Source organism: Argiope bruennichi, chromosome 9, assembly GCF_947563725.1.
Source record: "Argiope bruennichi chromosome 9, qqArgBrue1.1, whole genome shotgun sequence".
NCBI lineage: Eukaryota > Metazoa > Arthropoda > Arachnida > Araneae > Araneidae > Argiope > Argiope bruennichi.
In genome coordinates, this window is record NC_079159.1 from 57506389 (window position 1) to 57528944 (window position 22556).

Genomic DNA, 22556 nt, shown 5'->3' on the forward strand with positions numbered 1-22556 from the left:
ATACAGTTTACTGGAAAAAGTCATTTAGTTATTGCATATGAGTATATATGGGAGAAAATTCTTCGATAGTTGTTATTTGAGTTAAGATGAGTCTTTATTTTATTGGATGAAGTATCTACTTATTATACATCTTATTTTAACTGAAAGAATTGCAAGAATTTTTTTCCGACGGAAACATTGATAGTTCTTTAACTTTACCCTGTATAGTGTCGTACTTAACAAATTGTAATAACATATAATTAGACGACAAAATAAGTTCATATAGCTATAGTGGCATGTGAATTGATCCTTTCATACATAGAGAAGTTTATTTGAATACCATTTATCTATATAATAAATTTAAAACAAACGTTGAAATATTTGATTTAGACTTTGATGAATGAATACAAAGATTAGATTATTCTTCGCGTTTGATATAGGAATATTCATCAAAAACAGAGCAATCTTAGAAGGAAAAATAAAGCATTTTTATCAATATTATTCTACTTACTGAAGAATTTTTTATAAGTTAAATGCGGTTAGAAAATAGTTTCGAAATATTACTTTGAATCAAGAAGGATTATTCCTACATTTGAGATTTCCCTCCTCTGTAAAAGAATTCGCGTGTTCGAAGAATCCGAAAGATTACTTAAAAGATTTTGGATAATGCATTATTCACACGATGAATAATGCAAAGATAATCCCTTTCCACAAAATAAACTACTTAAGAAAATGGCATAGATTAGGTCTAAAAATAATAATGCATAACAATTGGTTTTTGTCTAAAATAAAAATGTTACTGCTTATTTAAATTCAATTTACCAAATGGCATTATTATTACGACCTTTAAAAAAAGGATTCCATTTAAAAATATTTCGATGCCAAAGAATTCTTGCTTTTTGGGGCTCTTTTATGCACAGAAAGTTATATGTTAGAAAGGGAAATATTTGTGCAATAAATTGCGGAAAATACCACTGTTTTTTTTTTCTAGCTTTGCTAATCTTTTTATTTTTTTTCTAAGGAAAACACGAGTATTGGACTAAATAATATATACAAAATAAAAAAAAATATGCATAAATACTCAGTGAAATCAATTAATGCCATCTCTATGGAAATCACTCGCTAAAAGAATAATTTTTTTTTTATCAAAATCCATTGTGAACAATCCTTAGAAATTACAATTTATTAGAAAATAACTTCCATTTTTTTAATGTATCGAACATCTGACGGAAATAGTTCACAATGGATATCAACTCATTAGAAATAAAAAATGAATTATTGTATTTAAATTAGAAATAATTTTTATGCATATCAATTTAAAATGTAAAAAAAAGACCTCATTATCAGCTTTACTTTTTAAAGTCGCTAATTTTTTATTTCTGAATATAAGTGGAATATTTTCCATAATGTTGCAAAAAACTTTAAACCTAAATTTAATGTAAATCTTACGTGTAATTTAATATAAATCTCATATTAAGTTGAGAGAAGGAAGCATTTTCTTTTTTCATTTCTTTTCAATTATTTTATTTTTTTCTTTTCTTTTCTTCTTTTTTTTTGTTCATTAAATTTTTATAATTTGTTTTAAAAATTTAGTTACAATTTATTAAAAAAATAACTTCAATTTTGTTTAACTGTTGAACATTTCACGGAAATAATACATACTGGATATTAATGTATTAGAAATAAACATTGAAAAAAAATGAAATAATTTTTGTGTGTTTAAAATAGAAACAATTTTTAAACATATCGATGTTTAACATATCGATGTTTAAACATATCGATTTTTAAACAATTCATGTGTTACTGATATTCTTAATTGTAGTAATAGTTATACTAAAATATTGCATGTAATAAGTTATGTTTTCAGATTTCTCCACAACTTGAGGAGTCCAACTGAAAGGAGACTGGGTCCCTTGAAAACAGAGGAAATTAGGAAGGCTGAAACCTTCATAATAAAGGAAATCCAGAGTAGGGAATTTTCAGAAGAGTTAAGGTGTTTAAATAAAAATAAACCTGTTCTTGACAAAAGTAAGATCAAATGTTTAAACCCCTTTTTAGATGAGGTTGGTGTACTAAGAGTCAATGGCAGAATAAGACATAGTAATGTAAATTTTAACTGTAAGTTCCCAATTATTTTGCCTAAAGGTCATAAATTAACTAAGCTTATTATTGAATTCCTTCATAAAAGATATTTTCATTTAGGCCCTACTGCTTTACTACATTATGTCAGACAACGTTTCTGGCCAGTTCAAGGTAAGGCAACGTGTAGGAAAGTAGTGCATGATTGTATTAAGTATTTCAGAGTTAAACCCATAGGAGTTAAACAATTGATGGGCGATTTACCGAAAGAGAGAGTGACTCCTGACTTCCCATTTAATTGCTCTGGAGTAGATTTTTGTGGCCCATTTCTTGTGAAATATAAACATCAAAGAAAGGGCACTTATCATAATGTGTATGTCTGTTTATTTGTATGCTTAGTTACTAAGGCAGTGCACCTCGAGATGGTCACTGATTTGACATCAGATGCCTTCATAGCGTGTTTAAAGAGATTTGTGGCTCGAAGAGGTTTATGTTCGAAATTATTTTCAGATAACGGCACAAACTTCATAGGAGCAAATAAGGAACTTTCTAAGTTATACAATTTAGTTGTAAAACCCGACGATAGTCTTGCTAGTTATTTGTCAACAGAGGGAATTGATTGGAACTTCATTCCACCTAGAGCACCTAACTTTGGTGGCCTCTGGGAAAGTGGAGTTAAAGCATTTAAATATCATTTCAAACGCATTTTAGGTAATTCCAAACTGAGCTATGAAGAATTCCTAACAGTTATTACGCAAATAGAAGGAATTCTAAATTCTAGACCACTTGCACCTCTGTCGTCCGATACCGATGTGTATGACGTGTTAACCCCTGCTCATTTCTTAATTGGCAGATCCTTAAATACTGTTGTAGAGCCAAATTTAATCGAAGTTAAAGACAATCGATTATCCAATTGGAAAAAACTGACAAAATTAATTCAAATGTTTTGGAGAAAATGGCATATACAGTATCTTAATAATTTGCAACAGAGGTCCAAGTGGAAGGTAGAAAAAGATAATGTAAAAATCAATGAGTTAGTGCTTCTTAAAGATGAAAACCTACCCCCTCAAAAATGGGCATTAGGTAGAATAATTGAATGTTATCTGGGTGAAGATAAAAGGGTCAGAGTTGTAAAAGTTAAAACTCAATCTGGAGTTTATAAAAGAGCCATTTCAAAAATTTGTATTTTACCTATTGATGTGTAATCTTATATTAGTGTTCTTTATTGTGTGATTAATGTTATTACCTTGTAATGTGTAGTGTTTAAAATCTGAATTTGTGTGTTTTTATTCAGCATTGTGCATTGAATTGTGATATTTCATAGTTTTTCCTTGTGTGTGTGTGTTGACAACATTATGTCAAGGCGGGCGGTATGTTCCGACCTGTCACTGTGCTGCCCTCTTGCGGCAAAGGGAAAAACACTTCAGTGTATCGTGTAGCGTTAGCGAGTGTGTGTGCGTTAGCAAGGCTGCGCCTGCTATGCAATGATGACCAGAATAAAAGGAAAAAGAGTCCAAAATTATTCTTGTGTTGTGATTTTTTAATAATGTGAGAGCTATCGACATAAATTTAGTGCATGTGTAATCAGTCACTGCGCGTTTAAACTTTATGGGCACTAAAGAATATCTTTCTTAACTTATGTAATATCTCAAGGATTTGTCAACAAAATTTTCTCAGATTCATCATGAACAGATCGATTAATTAGCAATGTTTAATTTTAAATGCATCAAACATTAAGAAAATAAAAGAATCGTTTAAAATAATCGGTCGAAAACAGGTTTAAAAAAAAACTACTTAAAAAACGATGTACTTAACACTATAAGCACATACAAAAAATATTTAACTAACATAAATACAATTTAATTACAAAAGCATGCAACTAACCTAATATTAATATTTCGTATTATGATGATAAATTCAAAAAAATATCTCAGTTCCTTTTTTTTTTTATTTATCACACATTTTCGTAATTTTATGTACTTTCTATAATTTTATTTATTACTAGCCGCCTTTGGCGACCAGCCGGTCCACCAATCTTAATGTTCGTTTAAATTTTAATAATTAAATATTTTACGCAATTCCTACTTTAATAGATTCTTACTCAAAATATTTTAAAACTTCAAATTTTAATATCATATAATTCACTCATAATATTATAAAGGCCTTCAGTCATTAACGTGATATGTATCTCTCTAAGTTTCTGTTAGCTCCCGTAGAATTTATGATTTAAATTAAAATGGAAAGAATTAATCTGCAATTAATATAATTATATTTTTTACTGAAACAAAGCATCTTTTATAATATGATTACTGATAACAGAGTCACTGCGCGTTTAAACTTTATGGGCACTAAAGAATATCTTTCTTAACTTATGTAATATCTCAAGGATTTGTCAACAAAATTTTCTCAGATTCATCATGAACAGATCGATTAATTAGCAATGTTTAATTTTAAATGCATCAAACATTAAGAAAATAAAAGAATCGTTTAAAATAATCGGTCGAAAACAGGTTTAAAAAAAAACTACTTAAAAAACGATGTACTTAACACTATAAGCACATACAAAAAATATTTAACTAACATAAATACAATTTAATTACAAAAGCATGCAACTAACCTAAAAATAAATTAAATCAAGAATCATCCGTTGATAATATTGTTAACAATCAGAACACAATGCGCATGCGTGAGTTTTCAACGCCAGTTACGGTAACGCAAATGCGTGAATTTTTCTACGCCAGTCGGGGTAACGCTATGCAGATTAGACATTTTTAATTTCCTTTATTCAGTTTTATTTTAACTCAAAAGTACTTCAGAATGAACCTGAAAGATCTATTAATTAACAATGTTTAATTTTAAATGCATAAAACAGTAAGAAAATAAACAGAATCGTTTGAAATAATCAGCTGAAAAATGTTAACCCTAGCCTCATTACTGTTGGGGTTAAAAAACAAGCCTTATTCAATGGAAAATGGAATATTTTTTAGCGGGAAAGTTAGTTTTTAAATAATAATTAAAATTCTAATTAAAAATTCAAAGAAAGGGACCCTAGGTGCACATTCCCGACCTCTAAGGTATACATGTACCAAATTTGGTAGCTGTAGGTCAAATGGTCTTTTCTGTAGAGCGCCAACACACACACACACACATTGAGCTTTATATAAGTACTAGCCGCCTTTGGCGACCAGCCGGTTCGCCAATCTTAATGTTCGTTAAAATTTTAATAATTAAATATTTTATGCAATTTCTACTTTAATAGCTTCTTCATCAAAATATTTTAAAACTTCAAATTTTGATTATCATATAATTCATTCATAATATTATAAAGGCCTTCAGTCATAACGTAATATGTATCTCTCTCATTTTCTGTTAGCACCAGTAGAATTTATGCTTTAAATTAAAGTGGAAAGAATTTATCTTCAATTAATATAATAATATTTTTTACTGAAACAAAGCATTTTTTTATAATCTGATTACTGAAAATAGAGTCACTCAGCGTTTAAACTTTATGGGCACTAAAGAATATCTTTTTTAATTTATGTAATATCTCAAGAGTTGGTCAAAAAAATTTTCTTAGATTCATTATGAGCAGATCGATTCATTAACAATGTTTAAATTTAAATGCATCAAACACTAAGAAAATAAAACGAATCGTTTAAAATAAACGGTTGAAAACAGGTTTTAAAAAAACTACTTAAAAAACGATGTACTTAAAACTATAAGCATATACAAAAAATATATAACTAACAAATACAATTTACTTACAAAAGCATGCAACTAACCCAAAAATAATTTAAATCTTCCATTGATAACGTTGTCATGGCAACAATCAGAACAGAATGCGCATGCGTGAATTTTCTTCGCCGGTTACGTAACGCAAATACGTGATTTTTTCTACGCCAGTTGGGGTAACGCTATGCGGATTAGAAATTTTTAATTTCCTTTATTCTGTTTTATTTTAATTCAAAAGTACTTCAGAATGAATCTGAAAGATTGATTTATTAACAATGTTTAATTTTAAATGCATCAAACATTAAGAAAATAAACAGAACCGATTTAAATAATCCGCCGAAAAATTTTAACCCTAGCCTCATTACTGTTGGGAGAAAAAAAAAACTGAAGCCTTTCTCGTTTGTCGCTGGGGATAATGGAAGATTTTTTTGGCGGAAAAGTTGGCGGTGGGGAAAATGGAAGATTTTTTTGGCGGGAAAGTTAGTTTTTAATTAATAACTAAAATTCTAATTAAAAATTCGAAAAAAGAAACCCCAGGTGCACATTCCCAACCTCCAAGGTATACATGTACCAAATTTGGTAGCTGTATGTCAAACGGTCTGGCCTGTAGATCGCCAACACACACACACACACACACACATTGAGCTTTATTATAAGTATAGATAGATAAATAATTATGTAAATTTAAAATTGCGTCATTTCTGACAACAATTTTAAACTCCTCAGCTGCTTATTGTTTGGCAGGGAATTAAAATTTCATACAAAATTTTAATCTTTTATATCGCATTATGCCAATATAATTTTGATTCCACTCAATTTAATTTTTCAGCAAATCTCTAGATTCATTCACAGATTTCCAGATGAAACGTCATATTTAATTCACTGCAAATATGCTCCAAGAATTTTCCGAAGCTAATGAAACAATCTTCTCTCCAGGTATGTAGACAGATGGATACTTGTTTATGTGTCTTTTATATAAAAGTACAGTTTTTGTCAGATCATGGTGAAATTCAAGACACATGCCTTTTCTTACAAGACAACTGTCAACTTTTCCAAAGTTAATTAAAATATGATTTAATTAAAAAAACTAGCCAAGTTTTTTTTATGTTGATTAGCTATGTCAAGCTGTTTTTCAGCTAGGTAGGGAAATGCATTATTTCATAAAAAAAAGTTTAAATTATCTTAAAATTTAAAAATTACCTTCTTAATGACACCAACCTTATTTTCTTAATAATTTTTACCCTAAACTTAATAATTTTTTTTAAATTTCATCAACAACTTTAGTTTTTTCCAACTGTATATTTCGATACACAGTTGGCAACAATATTTTGTATTATTATGAGGAAACAATTTTTTTCATTCTTCCATACAACTCATTCGGTGCTTTTCACACTATTAAAATTAAGATAAAAAAACCCTGCTTACTTTAAATATTAACTGAACTGGGACTAAAAGGAGTATACTTCGTCTGTGATCATGTTAATAATATTGAGACTTGATTGTCACAGAGGAATCAACGAAAATTGTAATAGAAAATATTATGCAGAGCTGAAGAGTGCGTAAAATAATTTTAAAATCATTATTTCCTGTACACTTTAGATGCAATATATAACAGCACAGAAATTTTACTTCCTTGTAATGGTATCTTCTCAATCCATAATGTTCAAAAAACTCAAATCAAAGCAAATCACTAGAGTCGGATTGAAACGAATGGCAATCCATTAACAGAAAAAAAAATAGAATGTAGTATATAAAACTTTAAAAAAATCTGGACGAAAATATTATTAAGATTGGTACACTTTTTATTGTATTTATACACTTCAGCTCATTGACCTTTTCTATTTATTTTATTCACACACCGATAAATGAGTCAGTTTTAACATTAAAAAAACCTGTCTCGCCAAACTAAAGACACCAATCAGAAGCTGTAATTTACACATCTGATAATGACACAGATAAAAAGGGCGGGGATATTTTTAAATTCCGACCAGCTTTACAGACAACCGTGCACAATTATATATACAGATTTTCGTTTCTACTTTTATTGCGTACTACACTCTTTTTTTTTTAATTTTCAAGTGCGATAATTTGCAAAAGACTTATTGTATGAAATTCAGATTTTCTAGTAGTATCCAGTAATAAGAGGAAATTTTAAGCAAATGCATTCTGTAATAATTATTTAGCAGCCAGGAAAATCTAGGAGCACCAAATATTGCCAAAGGCAGATAGCAATAGATAAAGTTAATTCGTATTTTGTCAGTTTGATATGGAAATTCCTGTAAATCATCGTCGAAGATTTTAAGAATTATTATCCTTTAATTTTTGTTTATATAACTGATATGCAAAAATTATTTTGATAAAAAATACTATTATAGAACATTTTAAAATTATTGTTCTGAGTAACTTATATTGTTATACAAATCACTTGAAATGTTTTAAAAAAGAATATTATTTGAACACTTTCTCGTTAGTAAAGTCTTATTTTGAGGAAGAAGTATCGTTTCAGGTATTGCTCTCATCATCTGATCATGGTTCAAACTTAAGAGGGTATTTGCAAAATAAACTTCGAATTACTTCAAAATGGAACTTTAAGGCACACAAAATATATTATTCATTATAATAATACCTTACAATACTTTCTACAGATGAGTAAACATCGTAGAAAATATGGTTAGAATATATTAAACTCAAATGATTAGATGAAGATATTTCATTTATAAATTCTAGGTTATTAACTTTTGAAAACGATCTAATCAAAGTAAAAGACACTGAATTATTTTATTTAAAAGGATAAGTAATAAATGTTATTCTAATATAGCTCAGGTCAAAAATTTTCCTGGAATATAATTCATTTAAACTCAATCATACTTCATAAATCAACTAGAGTAAATTTTATTTTCTTTGCTCAGATGCGTTTTGAAACCCGATTTAACGTTTTGGAGCAATATAAAGTTAATTTTATAAAATACTTCATTCTCTGAATTATTTTAGTTACAGAATTTAAAAATGTTAAATCCGTAACAAAACTGCAGACCGTTTATCAAACCTCTTGAAGAGCAATTTTGCTTTCAGCTTCAGAAAAATTCCAGTTTATTCTAAGAGGCAGTTTCAGTAGAGTATTCGGTTACAAAATTAATGACCCGATTCATTATTTGGAAATGATTAATTCACAAAGCGCTTTTAACTTTGTTAATAATAGCGACTAAAAATATATGTGGACACTTTAAAAATTGTGAAACCACTTCTTCGCTCTAATTAAAGGAGTCATTTATCTTTAAATATTACCTTCAACTAATACCCATGAAATCAGAATATTCAGATTTGATTGATTCTTCCTGGGCTAATGAAATCTCATTTGACTATTTTTCATGTAAGTTTTCGAAATTATGAAAGGAAAACTATACAATTTTTCCTTTCAGAACCATGGAGAAAGTGCATTCAGCATGTATATCTGAAAAAATAATGAAAAGATAACTTTTTGTGTGTATTGACACTCTATAGGTCAATCCACTTGATGTAGAGCAGCCGAATTTGGCATAGATAAGATAACTTTTTGTGTGTATTGACACTCTATAGGTCAATCCACTTGATGTAGAGCAGCCGAATTTGGCATAGATATACTGATATATTATGAGAATGCGCAACGTGAAGAAGTTTCCTTAAAATTTAAGTTCACCAAATATTATTGCTACTTATTTTTCTACAACATCATTATTGCAAAATGTTATTTTTAACCATCTAAAAATTTAAAGAATATTATCTTCGAATTATATCTTTTTAATTGGGATTCAAATTTCTCCTTTAATTTTAACAATTTTTAAAAATATATTTTGTATAATTTCAAATATATTGTTACAAAATTATTTTTATACTGCAACAGAATACCGTCTATCAATCGTAATGACGCAGCGCATTTAATCTCTAATAGTTCAGCAGCTTTCTTGCTGTCTATTCCTCCAGTTTCTCTACGTGTCGGCGACTCCGACTCCTCTCACACCACTTGTGACGATACACACGACGATTCGGACGATCCACACAACAACAACTTCGTAGCTTCTGAGTGCCCGTCTTTTATAGTTCCGGGAGGCGGGGCTAGAATCTTCTGGCCAATCAGGGCGTACCTGGCTGCATCTCGGTTGTTAGTGGATGGATCTTGAAAGTTCTCGAACTTTCCGGTACTATCCATTTAGTCGCCAAACTCGCCAAATTTATCGCCAAGCCGCCAAATGCTCGCCAATACTGTCGCCAAGCTCTAAGTTCATTGATCTCAGCACGTACAGGACCGATCGTACAACGGTCTTTCTTACGATGACTCTATTCGTGCCGGGTATCAATATTATAGGTTCGTAACATTGCTCCCCTCTTTAAAGACTGACGTCCCGGCAGTCCACTTCAATCCAGCAGCTGGCGTAGGCTTCCGAACGATGTGATGATGTTGATGCATTTGGCGACTTCTGCACTTTCGAAGATGACATCATTCGCTAATTTGGCGGCGACTAACGATCCATCCGAACCTTCTCAATGCTTTTGACACGGACCTCTTCGTCGTTTCGGATTGTACACCCAGACTTGATCCCGCTCCTTAAAATGCAGGATGTCCCATGGAGCCAAACATCGTATTGCAACGGATTTCTCCGGAACGAATTCTTGCCAGGATGGTCGGTTGGTCATTTTGAACTTCCTCCATCGAACCAATCGACTATCAGGAAGGTCCAACAGTGCCCACTGGAGTCCACTTAAAAGCCAGGGATTCAACTTTGTCGGCAGAGCTCTCACGGGAATACGTCCACCCTTTCCCGGTCCATTCTCAACACTCGAGAATTGTCCGCCGTCCTCCACACAGGAACTTCTGAAGAGTTCATCTTCTTTGCGGGAAGGGTCCTTTTGCGACGACGTAGCTTGACCAGATACACAGGCGATTCTTCGGCTTCTATTTGCATCACACCACTTTGCAAATCCACAGCAAAGCCGAATTCTTGAAGGAAATTGGGGCCAAGACTGCAGAGATCAGCGATTCGAGCCACGTAGTCTTCATCCGTGTCATTATGCAAGGAGACACTAAGAGGCTTGCTAAGAGGTTGTCCCATCGACCTTCGGGATGAATCCAGTCCAAACAGGGTCTCTTTAACACCTGCATTCATAGGCATTGAGCACGGGTCGCCACTAACAGACCCGTCCAAACAGAGTTCATCTTCTCCATCCCCAAGTGTTTGCACCTTCGATTCCACTTCAGGGGACTCGTTCGGAGAAGCCTGTTTCAGCCCTGCAGATATTTGACAGTCTCCCTGTTCGTGCATCTCCTCATTGAACTTCGGTTCACCCTCCGGATGGCTAAGCCCCATTTCGGTGACACTGGTCTCCATTCGATCTTCAGTCTTTTCTTCCACTTGGCTCTCGCTGTTTCCTTCAATTTCTTCTGTGATATCATGGACGTCTTCGGTTTTTTTACTTTTATTTTCTAAAATTTCTATCTTGAATTCATTCATCAATTCCTCTTGTCCTTTCTTTATCTCTGCCATCATGGCAAATAACAATGCGAATTTTTCATCCATTTTTCTGGTTCAAGGCATACACAGGAAAGTCCAACTAATCCCACTTCTGACACCAAATGTTACAAAAATTTTCTTCTTCTACTACAAATACCGTCAATTAATCTTAATGACGCAGCGCATTTAATCTCTAATAGTTCAGCAGCTTTCTTGCTGTCTATTCCTCCAGTTTCTCTACGTGTCGGCGACTCCGACTCCTCTCACACCACTTGTGACGATACACACGACGATTCGGACGATCCACACAACAACAACTTCTTTGTTGAGAGGGATTACGGCTCATTGGGGCCGCAGGCCCCACCATCCGTAAATCTAAAAATGGTTAACTTTGGAGTGATATGAAACTGACCTTAGTAATTACAGTGCATCATACATGGTTTATTTTAGTTTGGAAGTATTGTTTTCTTGTGTGTGGAAAAAAAAAAAAAGGTTATGTATTATTTGTCTGCAATTTAAATTGCAAGGGCACAGCGAGGTCTACGTTTGTTGCAGGTGTCGTTTATATCATATGTCGGTAGATTACTTAGGGTGGGGTTGTCTATATTTATGATGTTTCCATAGAAGTTTTGGGCTTGTTTGAGGATGAATTGTTTGATTGGGGGGATGTTCAGAGCTTTAATGATTTCCGCATTTCTGATGAACCATCTGGCCCTGACTATCATCCTTAATGTTTTGTTTTCCAGTGCGACTATTTTTTGTAGGTTAGTTTTCGCCGTAGCAGCCCAGATCGGACATGCATAAGTAAGTATTGGTCTTAGATATGCTAGGTAAATGAGGACTTTATTGTTTATTGACAGACCTGAATTTCTGCAAATTAGCGGGTATTGGATTCTGAAAGCCAAATTAAATTTTTCTCTTGTTTTATTTATGTGCGTTTTGTAATTTAAGTTTTTATCTAGTGTTATTCCCAGGTATTTGACCTCGTTTTGCCAGCTGATTTCAGTTTTGTATATTTGGATTTTGGGCCAGTTATTATTTTTCTTGAAGAATAAGATTGCCTCTGTTTTGTCCACGTTGAGTTTTATTTTCCAGCGGGTTAGCCAATTTTCGAGATTATTAATGTAATTTTGTAGGGGGATGATTGTTTGCTGAGGGTTTTTGCCTTGGGAGAGAATTGCAGTATCGTCTGCATAGAGACTTATCATGATGTCTTTTTGTTGGGGTATGTCATTCAGATAGAGTAGGAATATGACAGGTGCCAGAATTCCGCCTTGGGGTACCCCGGCTCTGAGTTTTCTTTTTGTTGAGTCCGTCTGGTTAACTTGCACTGTGAAATATCGGTCCGTGAGGTAAGATTTAATTATGTCAACTATTGTTTTGGGGAAATTGTAAGCAATTAATTTATGTATTAGGCCTGGGATCCAAACTTTATCGAATGCTTTTGCTATGTCCAAGAATATGGCTGCTGTTGGTTTTTTGTTTTTCCTGCCTTCATGAAGGAATTCTATCATGCGGAGTAATTGATGAGTGGTGGAGAGTTTCTCCGTGAAACCAAATTGCTGTGGGATTGAGATGCCAAGTTCTTTACTGTGTGTTAAGTATCTTGTGAGGATTATTTTTTCAGTTAGTTTGCTGAGGGTTGGGAGTAGGGAAATTGGTCTGTAGTTGATTGGCAGGGAGGGGTCTTTTCCAGGTTTAAGTATAGGGATAACTCTCGCAATTTTCCAGCATTTGGGGAAGTATCTGAGCTTTAGGATTTCGTTTACTAAGAGGGTAAGTTTGATAATGATATTGTCAGGTAGTTTTTTGAGCATCTTGTTGGTTATTGCATCGGGACCTGGGGCTTTGTTAATTTTTATTTTCTTGATGAATTGAACTATTTCCGATGGCATTACTTTGAGGTAGTTTGTGTCAAGGTTTTTGAGCTCGTATGCTGCTATTGATCTCTCAACAATGCTTTCTGTGCTTGGATCACTAAGATTATTTGGGTTGAATTGCTCTTCCAGCTGGTTTGCAATTAGCTCAGCTTTTTCAGCATCTGTGTGTGCTAGAAGTTTGGTGACTGGGTCAGTTAGTTGGGGGATGTTCGTTCTTTTCCGTTTGAGTTTTTTGGTTGCTCTCCATAACGAGTCAACAACAACTTCGTAGCTTCTGAGTGCCCGTCTTTTATAGTTCCGGGAGGCGGGGCTAGAATCTTCTGACCAATCAGGGCGTACCTGGCTGCATCTCGGTTGTTAGTGGATGGATCTTGAAAGTTCTCGAACTTTCCGGTACTATCCATTTAGTCGCCAAACTCGCCAAATTTATCGCCAAGCCGCCAAATGCTCACCAATACTGTCGCCAAGCTCTAAGTTCATTGATCTCAGCACGTACAGGACCGATCGTACAACGGTCTTTCTTACGATGACTCTATTCGTGCCGGGTATCAATATTATAGGTTCGTAACAATATATATACTAAGAACTTCGCATAAAAATGCAAACATGAGCGTGTAAATAATGTTGCAATGTGTGAAAATGTAATAATGAAATGTTACTGAGGCGGTATTTCATTTTTTGTGCAAATGTGGTCGCTTGACTTGTCTCTTACAGGTAAGTACACAATAGGTGTTACACAATACAAAAGAAGGCTTAAGAATAATGAAGAATGGTTCAATTCAACTAGAATTTTGCATCGATTATCAGAATTTTATTTTTGAAGACAAACGCAATCAGTATTCCTGGGAAACCAGCAGATCGTCAAAGGCAAGCAATTCAAATACGATAAACACAAGCCTTTGCTTCACAAAATATATTCTTAAACAAATACGTTTCAACAATTTGGGGCAAAACTTCATTAAGTCATTATTGCAAATATATAAAAATAAGGAACTAATAAAAATAATAGATGCTTCTTAGTTTGTGGGAGTAAAAACTGTTGATGATGATCCTAAAATCAGACATGTGAATCAGAAAATATTTCAACCAAATATTTCCAAAAGAAATAAAAAGAGCACATCCCAGATTTGCCACAAGCTATTACTACTCATTTAACTCAAACCGTCAAGAAATTCATTTACTGTTATTTATAGTTAACTATGTAAAATATTTGAGAAATTTCAATCCATCAAATGACTCCTTGACGTTTACACAGCGACTCTTGATTTTTCAAAATTGCTCTTAGGCAAAGTTATTAAAAGCCACGATGAGTAACCTGCGTTTAACGAAAATCTGTGGTTTTCTATATGTTAGAGAAAACTTTTATTCGTTGAAAATTTAAAATTTATAATGAAACAAAATCTATAAGATGTAATATAATATTGGAAAAACTTAGTTATTTAAATAATCCTGATTAGCTTAATATTAGTGCATATAATTTAATTAATATTTGCTTAAATTTTCTTATCTTAAAATTCATTTTTCAGCAACAGAATTCCATTGAATTGTTCCAATAACATATGTTAAATATAAATGCATTTCTTTGCTATTTTTAAAGAACAAGATAATATTACTCTAATTAATATTAATATACTATCGTGAGTGTCTCCCCACCTTATCGCATACCCTTTATTAAAAATATTGTTCCCCTCCCCCGACATAAATCGTGGACATGGATAAGTCCACGAATGCTTTGCATGGCAAAGGCGGAGACTAGTTGCGAAATATTGATCTTTAGAATGAATTAACATTTTTACTGAATCGATCGTGCGATCCTAAGCGGGTTTTAGGCTATTAGTTCCTAAGTTGCGGTTAATAGTACCTGAAAAATGCATTTTTCCTAATCAATTGAAGCCATAATTTGAAAAAATGTGCATTGTAGTCACAAAATCACACAGTAAATTTCATATATCTACGTCATTACGTTTTTGAATTATCGCGTTTATATGTTTATGAAGGCGCAGATCGATTGATGATCAACTGCTTGAGAGATTTGTTTATAAATTTTATTGATATGTACACTTTAAATGTTAAATTTATGCAAAAATTTTATCAATTCATCTGCCTTCATTTTTTAATTATCGCATTTATATCCGTACAGCCGGACAGACTGATTTTCTCTTATTAGATTTCGATCACAATTTGAATGAAATCAAGAATTCAGTGAAAAAAAAACCATTAAAAAATTACACCCATCTCGTTTCAAGTATTTTTGAGTTATTGTGTTCACAGACAGACATACAGACATAATGCCAAAAATGCCTTTTTTTTTTAGCTCAGGATGGTCTAAAAAAATGGAAATTAGCCAAAATCTCGAGAACATTTTTTTAACGATTACGATATTTTTTAAATACTTCGTGTAACAGAAATTAAAATATATAGTTCAAAATTAAACGACAAAATGAAAATTTTTATCAAAAGAATTATACTAATGAATAAACCCTCAATTATAATTAATGCCCTGTCAAACATATTCCATAACATTGCTTGGCAATGAAATTTTGTTTTTGGTGAGAAAATTAAATTTATCGCTTTCAAATCGACTAAAATATTCTATTGCGATAAAAAAAATTGTAAGATTATAATGCAAAAAACCTTAAGCATTTCACACCTAGAAACAATTTCAATAAATTGTTATATAAACAATTATTAAAACACATCAAATTTTTATTGCTCAAATTGTTTAATCGCTATTGTTATTATTACTATAATTTAATTGTCTAGGAATTAGATAGTCTAGACATAAAATGAAGGCGTACTGTCATGGAATCTCGGTATATGTTAGGTTAGTTAGTATAGTTAGTATACTAACTATACTAATAGTTAGTACGAAAGAAAAAGCCTTTTGTTAAATTCCACTTAACGAATTTCATCTCCACATAGCTTTTTAGGGGGAGTACACTGGAAATTTAATGTTTTTAAATTCTAGAGACATAGGACTTCGAAAAAGTACTATTTATTAAATTCAGTTAATTCATTCCTCAATTTTGCGCCCTTCCTTTCAGTTAATTCATTCCTGTCCTTTTCAGGGCATTTCAATTGCCTGATTCATCCTAGTTAAGCCACTGTTTAGACTTGATTCTTTTGTCTTTATTTTAATTTTAAAATTCTTTGTAGTGATAACATACCCTCCAAAAAACGTATTTAATATCTTTTCAATGTGACTTAGTAAAATTTAATACAAAAAACACTTCAATTCTAAAAACATTGTTGTAAAATATACCTATACTACTACTAAAGGGATACTTAAAAATTCTACTTAGAATCTTACTAAATAAGAGGGAAATATATGAAAATATGAATGGTATTATTAAAAAATTTATAAAAGGCATTTTTTTCAGTAATATGCTCTTAAATTATTGAGGATATAATATTAAATTTTGTTTAATTTTTAATTATAAAGCTAGTTAAATTTTGAAAACTGTTTCATTAGTGAGAACCTGCTACTCAGTAAATAATTACAACTATGCATTTTGCAATTTTCAGATAATAAACAATATCTGGATATAAACAATATCTTGCTAAAAAACCTAACATCTCTTTGCCTCCCAACGGTGACATAAAGAGCTTACGATGTTTGCATTTTTGTTTTTTATTATGAATCACGAAACTAATTTATTTTACGAATTCATCTTAAAAGGTATTATTTAAAGTGTGAACATATTTTCCGGTGTGTTCTGTATTTAAAAATTTTATGAATTTGTTCTGAATTGTGTTTGAATGATATTTATTTATTATTCGTCTCAAATACTTGCTTACTTGTTGATTTTTTTTGCTGCCTACATTTTATGTTGTTTTATCTAACAAACATCTAGCACAATTTGGGATAAATTTTTCTCTCAAAATGTTTCCTGGGAAAGAGTTTTTCCCTTTAGATTTGCTGCTTTTGTAAGTGAATCATGTCTTTTTACAATTTAAAAAAAACAATGCATGCAATTTTAAATAAACACAATGCACATACCATTACACAAAAAATCACTAAACACAGAATTAAGAATTTGCAGGGCTTGAAACATTCTAGGCCTCATATTATATTCTGTGATGAAGTTAAATATAATTATAAAAATTCTAATCATTGGAAACGTATTGAAGTGCTGTTAAGTTTTTTTATTCCTAGATAAATGAATTCTGATCCATATATAAGCACTATTGTCCCAATTTTTGCTTTTTATAACTCTTCACACCAAGTAAGATGAATCAGCGATAGAAAATCTTCCAGCAATCTTCCCAAAAAATATGAAGACCAAACCTTTGGGACCAATTTTGGCTGTCAAACTCCTTGATTTGTATCCTTCTTAAACTTTGTAAAGTGACCTAGTAAGAGGATTATGAAGTATTTTTCCTTTGCGACAAATCTAAATCAACATAATGCACTCATTTCTCCGCGCTTGAAAATGAATGGCATTCATATATATATATACTAGCCGCCTTTGGCGACCAGCCGGTTCGCCAATCTTAATACTCGTTAAAATTTTAATAGTTAAATATTTTATGTAATTCCTACTTTAATAGCTTCTTTATTAAAATATTTCAAAATTTCAAATTTCAATTCACTTATAATATTATAAAGACCTTCAATCATAACGTAATCTGTATCTCTCTAATTTTCTGTTAGCTCCCGTAGAATTTATGCTTTACATTAAATTAAAGTGTAAATGATTAATCTGCAATTAATATAATAATATTTTTTTACTGAAATAAAGCATTTTTTTTAATAATATGATTACTGATAATAGAGTCACTGAGCGTTTAAACTTTATGGGCACTAAAGAATATCTTTCTTAATTTATGTATTATCTCAAGAATTTGTCAACAAAATTTTCTCAGATTCATCATGAACAGTAACGATTCATTAACAATATTTCATTTTAAATGCATCAAACACTAAGAAAATAAAATGAATCGTTTAAAATAATCGGTCGAAAACAGGTTTAAAAAAACTACTTGAAAAACGATGTACTTAAAACTATAAGCATATACAAAAAATATATATAACTAACATAAATACAATTTAATTACAAAAGCATGCAACTAACCTAAAAATAATTTAAATCGTATGTTGGTAATGGTTGTCATGGCAACAATCGGAACAGAATGCGCATGTGTGAATTTTCTTCGCCAATTACGGTAACGCAAATGCGTGAATTTTTCTACGCCAGTTGGGGTAACGCTATGCAGATTATACATTTTTAATTACCTTTTTTCTGTTTTATTTTAATTCAAAAGTACTTCAGAATGAATCTGAAACATGGATTAATTAACAATGTTTAATTTTAAATGCATAAAACATTAAGAAAATAAACAGAATCGTTTGAAATAATCCGCCGAAAAACGTTAATCCTAGCCTCATTTCTGTTGGGAGAAAAAAAAACCCTGAAGCCTTACTCATTCGGCGGTGGGGAAAATTGAAGATTTTTTTGGCGGAAAAGTTGGCGGTGGGGAAAATGGAAGATTTTTTTGGCGGGAAAGTTAGTTTTTAATTAATAATTAAAATTTCAAAAAAAGGGACCCCAGGTGCACATTCCCGACCTCTAAGGTATACATGTACCAAATTTGATAGCTTTATGTCAAATGACCTTGCCTGTAGAGCGCCAACACACACACACAAACATTGAGCTTTATTATAAGTATATATATATATATATATATACAGCGAGAGAGAGAGAGAGAGAGAAAGATGTTTATTCGTCAGTTCAATATCTTAATACCATGATATTTGAGATCATCATAAAAAATAGTTTGTTTATAAAGTATTAAATATATGTTTTATTGTTTTATCATTATTATGATTATTTGAAAGTTTTACAAAAAAATTATTTTATGATTACATTATTTTAGTAAAAATAAATTCACAAATACATTATTTTGATTTTTTTATCAGCATTTCAACTTAATGAAAAGCATTGAAACGTAGATTCCATCTTCAGATTTTTCAATATTTTCAACACATTTGCTGCCGTAAAGATTTTAAATTCGCTTGCTTTAACTTGCATAAAGGACATGACAGAAATTATTCATTATTTTTTTAAAATAATATAAAATGTAAATTTACGCTTTCAAAATGACGTGTATTTTAACAGAATGTTTTTTTTTCTAAATTTCAAGTACAAAGGAAAATAACCCGCTTATCCGCTACAAAGGAAATCCACCCGCTTATTAAATCCTTTTCAGTTCTTTTTTTAAAAGAAAAATGACATTCAAATCAGACGAATCGTCTTATTTTGCTTTTATTTCAAGAGAAGAGAGGGGTAAAAATGAAATGGCGGAAAGCAAGTAAATGTATGCGACGTTCAAAAACCTATTTAATTTTTTGAAAATGGAAAAAGTTTCACCGGGCTTAAAAACGGGAATTTATTTTTGACGTGAGCCAAAGGAATGGTAGAAAACTGTATAAATTTATTTATTTACTTTTCCTCATGGAATTGAGTTCACCCAAATGTATCTATTTTCAAATGACTTTTCAAATTGCGAAGAAAGGCGAGGCGTCAAAATAACTTATTCGTAAAAGCTTGGGATTCTCCAAGAAATATAAGAAGACAGAAAAAAAAATCTAATCTGTTGACTCATTCACTTTGGCATTTAAAGATGAGAATCTTTTTTAAGAAAAACAAAATTTCGACATATTTGAAAAGATATATATTTGTTGTTGCTATTTTATTCTTTTCTTTTTAAAAATCAATAGAATTATTTTCCAGTGTGTTTGTAGTTTATTTCAGGAAAACTATTATTAAATAACTGGGATGTGATTTATTCCTATGAGTATTGTCCTCGTAAGTCATTATAATTCTTTATTGAAAATATATCCCATGATTTTAGAAATGTGGTGTTTCCTCTGTGTAAATGGCTAATCACTAAGCATTAAATTTTAAAAAAAAATTACTTCCCCCATCCCCCCCCCCCCAAAAAAAAAGAAAAGAGAATCTCTATTCTAACCTAAAAAAATTCCTTCATAAAATCATAAAAAAGATGGAAAAAGTATTTACAAAATAATACAAAGAATGAAGTACTTCTGAACGCTGGAAAAAAATGGCTATAAGGAACGAAACATCAAGGTGCAGCAGAAAGCAATGTGCAATTAGATGATAACATATAATATTACGTCTGTCAAATAATTAGAAAATCGCGTGAACCGACTCCATTTCATGATTAGACAAAGAAATTCTTCGCCTGTCAAGGCTTTGGAAGGTAATTCTAGGGAAATGCGAAATTATTCTTTTTTGACTTTCTCATATCCGAATTATAAAAAAAGCATTATAATAGTCAAAAAATTAAATTTCGAGATTTTCCACGAATCTACGCGTCTCAGATCTCCTAGAATTAGAAAAACATATTTTTGAAATGACGTCTGTCTATCTGCCTGTGAACAAAATAACTCAAAGACAAATTAGCTAGGGGCTTACACTTTAATATATAGACTTAAGATTAATTTTGTGGTTTTCTATTTTTTGAATGAAATCCATTCAGAGGAAGACTGGCTGTTAGAGTAAAAATGAGCACAATATTTGCAAAAGTAAAAAGCTAGATAAATAAAATTTGGTAAACATAATTAACTCTGAATTGTATGTTATTATCGAAGTTTGCGCCAAATCTGTCAAAGGAAGGACCATTTGTCAGTCTGTACTTACGCCTGTATGTAAACGCAGTAACTAACTCATAAGACTCAAATCAATGAAATTCGATATGTAATCCTGGGATTACAATTACAGTACCTCCAGTGCCATGCAAGGCATTCAGGGCCATACCAAAGGTCCACAATTTAATACGAGGAGAAAGGAATAAGAACTTTACGGGAGAGTAAGCGAGAAAGTTTCAAGAAGATCACTATTGCTAGTATTTATACAAGATATAGTTTTTTGGGGTGGGAGGGGACATTGAAAGTGCAGAATCAAATATCAGTCCACTCTTATGGAGATATGTAATTTCCTCGATGGACACAAACTAGTTTAAAACTTCAAATTCAGTTAGTGCATTAAAAAAAAGAAGAAAAGAAGCATATTAATAACTAGCCGCCTTTGGCGACCAGCCAGTTCGCCAATCTTAATGCTTGTTAAAATTTTAATAATTAAATATTTTATGTAACTCCTATTTTAATAGCTTCTTCATCAAAATAATTTAAAGCTTCAAAGTTTGATAGTCATATAATTCACACATAATATTATAAAGGTATTCAGCCATAACGTAATATGTGTCTCTCTAATTTTCTGTTAGCTCCCGTAGAATTTATGCTTTAACTTAAAGTGGAAAGGATGAATCTGCAATTCATATAATAATATTTTTTACTGAAACAAAGCATTTTTTTATAATATGATTACTTAAAGCAGAGTCATTGAGTATTTAAAGTTTATGAGCACTAAATAATATCTTTCTTAATTTATGTAATATCTCAAGAATTTTTCAACAAACTTTTCTCAGATTCATCATGAACAGATTGATTAATTAACAATGTTTAATTTTAAGTGCATTGAACACTAAGAAAATAAACAGAACCTTTTTAAATAATTGGTCGAAAAGAGGTTAAAAAAAACTACTTAAAAAACGATGTACTTAAAACTATAAATATATACAAAAATATATAACTAACATAAATACAATTTAATTACAAAAGCATACAACTAACCTAAAAGTAATTTAAATCAAGTCCGCATCCGTTGATAATAGTTGTCAACAATCAGAACCCAATGCGCATGCGTGAATTTTCAACGCCAGTTGGCAACGGAAATGTATGAATTCTTATACGCCAGTTGGGGTAACGCTACGCAGATTAGAAATTTTTAATTTCTTTTATTCTGTTTTATTTTAATTCAAAAGTACTTCAGAATGAATCTAAAAGATCGATTGATTAACAATGCTTAATTTTCAATGCATCAAACATTAAGAAAATTAACAGAATCGTTTCAAATAATCGGTCGAAAAATGTTAAGCCTAGCCTCATTAGCGTGGGAAAAAACTAAATCCTTACTCATTTGGCGGTGGGGAAATGAAAATTTTTTGGCGGGAGAGTTAGATTTTAATTAATAATTAAAATTCTAATTAAAAATTCAAAAAAGGTGCCCCCAGGTGCACATTCCCGACCTCCAAGGTATACATGTGCCAAATTTGGTAGCTGTAGATCAAAGGGTCTGGCCTGTAGAGCGCCAACACACACACACATTGTGCTTTATTATAAGTATATAGATATTACTACTGATTACTACTGATTTTACCATAGCTACAGGTTGCAAATGATAAATGATTAAGGAAGCCATCTGAGAATAAAAATTCAAAAAAGGGATCTCAGGTGCACATTCCAGACCTCCAAGGTATACATGTACCAAATTTGGAGGTTGAAAGTCAAACGGTCTGGTCTGGAGAGCGCCAAAGC

At 31.5% G+C, this 22556-nt stretch overlaps 1 protein-coding gene across 1 annotated transcript in view; it reads left to right on the plus strand.

Moving 5' to 3' along the window:
* Positions 1 to 10530, plus strand: part of LOC129984956 (uncharacterized) — a 44596-nt gene extending 34066 nt beyond the window's left edge. The window contains exons 2-4 of the mRNA XM_056094896.1: positions 2038 to 2097; positions 2182 to 3062; positions 10384 to 10530. Of these exons, the coding sequence (XP_055950871.1) occupies positions 2038 to 2097; positions 2182 to 3062; positions 10384 to 10530 (1088 nt within the window). The remainder of the gene's footprint in view (positions 1 to 2037; positions 2098 to 2181; positions 3063 to 10383) is intronic.
* The last annotated feature ends 12026 nt before the right edge of the window (positions 10531 to 22556 follow it).